Source organism: Nematolebias whitei, chromosome 18 (assembly GCF_014905685.2).
Source record: "Nematolebias whitei isolate Nwh7 chromosome 18, NemWhi1, whole genome shotgun sequence".
Taxonomy (NCBI): domain Eukaryota; kingdom Metazoa; phylum Chordata; class Actinopteri; order Cyprinodontiformes; family Rivulidae; genus Nematolebias; species Nematolebias whitei.
Genome location: NC_056515.1, coordinates 23,869,223 through 23,872,035, shown reverse-complemented (window position 1 = coordinate 23,872,035; position 2,813 = coordinate 23,869,223). Strand labels below are relative to the sequence as shown.

Sequence of the window (2,813 nt, the reverse complement as noted above, 5' to 3'; positions counted from 1 at the left end):
GCATCTCTAATTGAATCAATAAGTTGTCAGCTCCATTATTTATTACAAGAGATATATTTGGATTATTGCACAATTGAAGTTATAAAAGGAGCTGTTCAAAGTCATATTGTCAATGAGCTGACTGGGTTTGTGGACATAAGAAGCTCATGTGAGACATTCAGTATATTAGACACGTAGTAGAAACTGACCAATATTGTTGAAAGATGATGAACTAATAAATTTATATTTTCAGGTTCTGCTGTTGGATGAAACTCATCGCACCTTTTTTATGGAGACAGGGAAACAGATGATCGCAGGGCTGATGGTCAAGGCAAACAAGGTAAAATAAGACAATCTTGACTCGGCACATCCTGGAAAAAATCTGATTCTGCGCACACATTTAAAGGTCTAAATAATCTTTGTGCTCAGAGTCCCAAAGCCTTCTTAGAGAGCTACGAAGACATGCTGCTGTACACCCAGAGAGAGGAAACGTGGCCCATCACTAAGATGGAGCTGGAGGGTCGAGGGGTGAGTGGTTTTCAAAAGAACTGCATATAGGTGCTTCTGTTAGAATGGCTTGTGCTGTTGTGCCTTTATTAATCTGGTTATTCATGTAAGACTAACCAGGTATTAATACATCCTCAGTTGTCACACATGTACTCACGTTTATGTAAACTGGTTTCATATGAACATTTTCTGAGTGGTTTTGTGGTTTCTGCAGGTGGTGTGTATGAACTTTTTTGACATAGTGTTGGATTTCATTTTGATGGACGCATTTGAAGACCTAGAGAGTCCTCCTTCCTCTGTGGTAGCCGTGCTCAGGAACCGCTGGCTCTCCGACAGCTTTAAAGAGACAGTTAGTTATTATGCACGCACGCACACACACACGCACACACACACTCACCCCATCACTATACAGTCTCTAAAAAGAGTTTTGTTTTCCATGTAGGCTCTGGCCACTGCTTGCTGGTCTGTGTTAAAAGCAAAAAGGCGTCTTCTTCTGGTAAACTTCAGCCTATTTGAAACGTTTTTATTGCTTTACTTTCTTTATCGTTCTGGTCCAGTTCTCAGTATCTTCTCTTCGTAGGTTGCTGATGGGTTTATCTCCCACTTCTATGCCATATCAGAGCACGTGAGCCCTGTTTTAGCTTTCGGGTTTTTAGGACCCAGGCAGCATCTGAATGAAGTTTGCACAATTTTTAAGGTGAGTCTTGGGTTTTGTTAGAGCAACTTGTCTTAAACTCTTGCAACCATGATAAACCATAAAGCTGTTTTCCACAAACAGGAATAAATATTTGGAGTTGGGAAATTGATGCTAAATGTTATTTTTGCAATACCAACTTTTGAAGCTCACAAGATCCTCCTATGAGATGAAAAATAGTATTTATCCTGTAGATCAGGTTGTTGCCTCTTCAACACATTTGAAAGGGTTACTTAGCTGCCACTAGATGTCATGAAATCATCACACTAGGTAATAAGAGTTTTAATTGGTTTTCAGACTTTTGTATATGTACATTTCTATAAAGTTGCCAATTTACTTATATAGCACATAAAAGCAGAAAATGACTAAAGTGCTTTACAACTGTCAAAAAGAAATGTAAAAAAAACCAAAAACTATTTTGTATCATTAAGGAAACGCAGGTAAAGTTAAATAATAAAATACAGAAACACAACATAAAACCAGCAGCTCAAATCAGCTCTAAAGTTGTACAGTCTATATAAAAGAATACATACAAAAAAAAAGATCAGAATCAAAAATTGGAAGCCAAATCAGATGTAAAGTACTTTCAGATCCGTCATGCTTCTCGTTCAAAGCAGAAGCACTTTTCTAGGTAAATAAATGGCGACTGTGACGAGTAATTGATCCAGTTTATTAAAGTGACTGTGCCTGTCAGTAACTCCTGTCCTTTCACCTGCAGCAACAAATCGTGCAGTACCTTAAGGATATGTTCGATCATGACAAGGTCCGATTGACCACTGTTCAGTGCTTGGCTGAGGACGTCTTGAAGCTCTCTCACCGGAGAAGTGAAATCTTACTGGGGTATCTGGGAATCGATAGTTTTGTGGAACTTAATGGTGCCATGCCAAGAGATATGGGCTCCTGAGGGACCTGCAAGGTTCACGAAGGGCTTCATTTAGCTGATACGCAGGAGTGTGAAGAAAATGCAACTCAAACCTTGATCTCTGCTTACGTCAAGTCTTGACTGAACCTTCCTTCTGTGTTACACGGAGAATCAGCATTATTCATTCATTCATCTGTGCTCCTAAGCCTGCAGCTAGCATCAGATATCTTTCACCACATCAACAACGATAGAAACTGGTTGGATCGAGAATTTCCACTTCCTCCTTGCGTTGCTGCTTTGTTGCATATCCAGAATGTCTACTGTAATCATATAATCCAAGACGTGCGAGGACTTGTCTCTGCCTCGTTGGGTAAACGTTAAAAACACGGCTGACAAACGCCTCCAACTGATCAGGACTGTGTCTTTCTACGTAAGTATTTACACAATGAAACTGTGGAACTGGGTTGAACATTGTAACGTTCACTATTATGTGGAAAGAATGGAGTCATCTTTGTGTGTTGCTTAGTTTTCTCTCCACATGTTCTTAAATCCTTTTTAATCCCCAGGTTTCCATTTAGGTGTTATCAAATTGACTAAAATTGTTACTAAAAGTGGGTATAAATGCAAAATAATGCTGTGGCCAACATTTATACTCACAGGTTACATCATCCCAAAGCTGCTGTTTGAGTCCAATGACATGACAGAGGTGCACATTTAAAAGATTACCTGCTGTACAAACATTAAGCATTTATCCTAATTTGGAAGATGTGA

At 39.2% G+C, this 2,813-nt stretch overlaps 1 protein-coding gene across 1 annotated transcript in view; it reads left to right on the top strand.

Moving 5' to 3' along the window:
• The window catches only part of miga2 (mitoguardin 2), a gene marked incomplete in the record, with an annotated part of 8,544 nt that extends 6,170 nt beyond the window's left edge, over positions 1 to 2,374 (top strand). Inside the window, 6 exon segments of the mRNA XM_037691769.1 lie at positions 233 to 319; positions 409 to 507; positions 701 to 835; positions 929 to 982; positions 1,067 to 1,183; positions 1,899 to 2,374. Coding sequence (XP_037547697.1) covers positions 233 to 319; positions 409 to 507; positions 701 to 835; positions 929 to 982; positions 1,067 to 1,183; positions 1,899 to 2,084 — 678 coding nt within the window.
• Between the last annotated feature and the right edge of the window lie 439 nt (positions 2,375 to 2,813).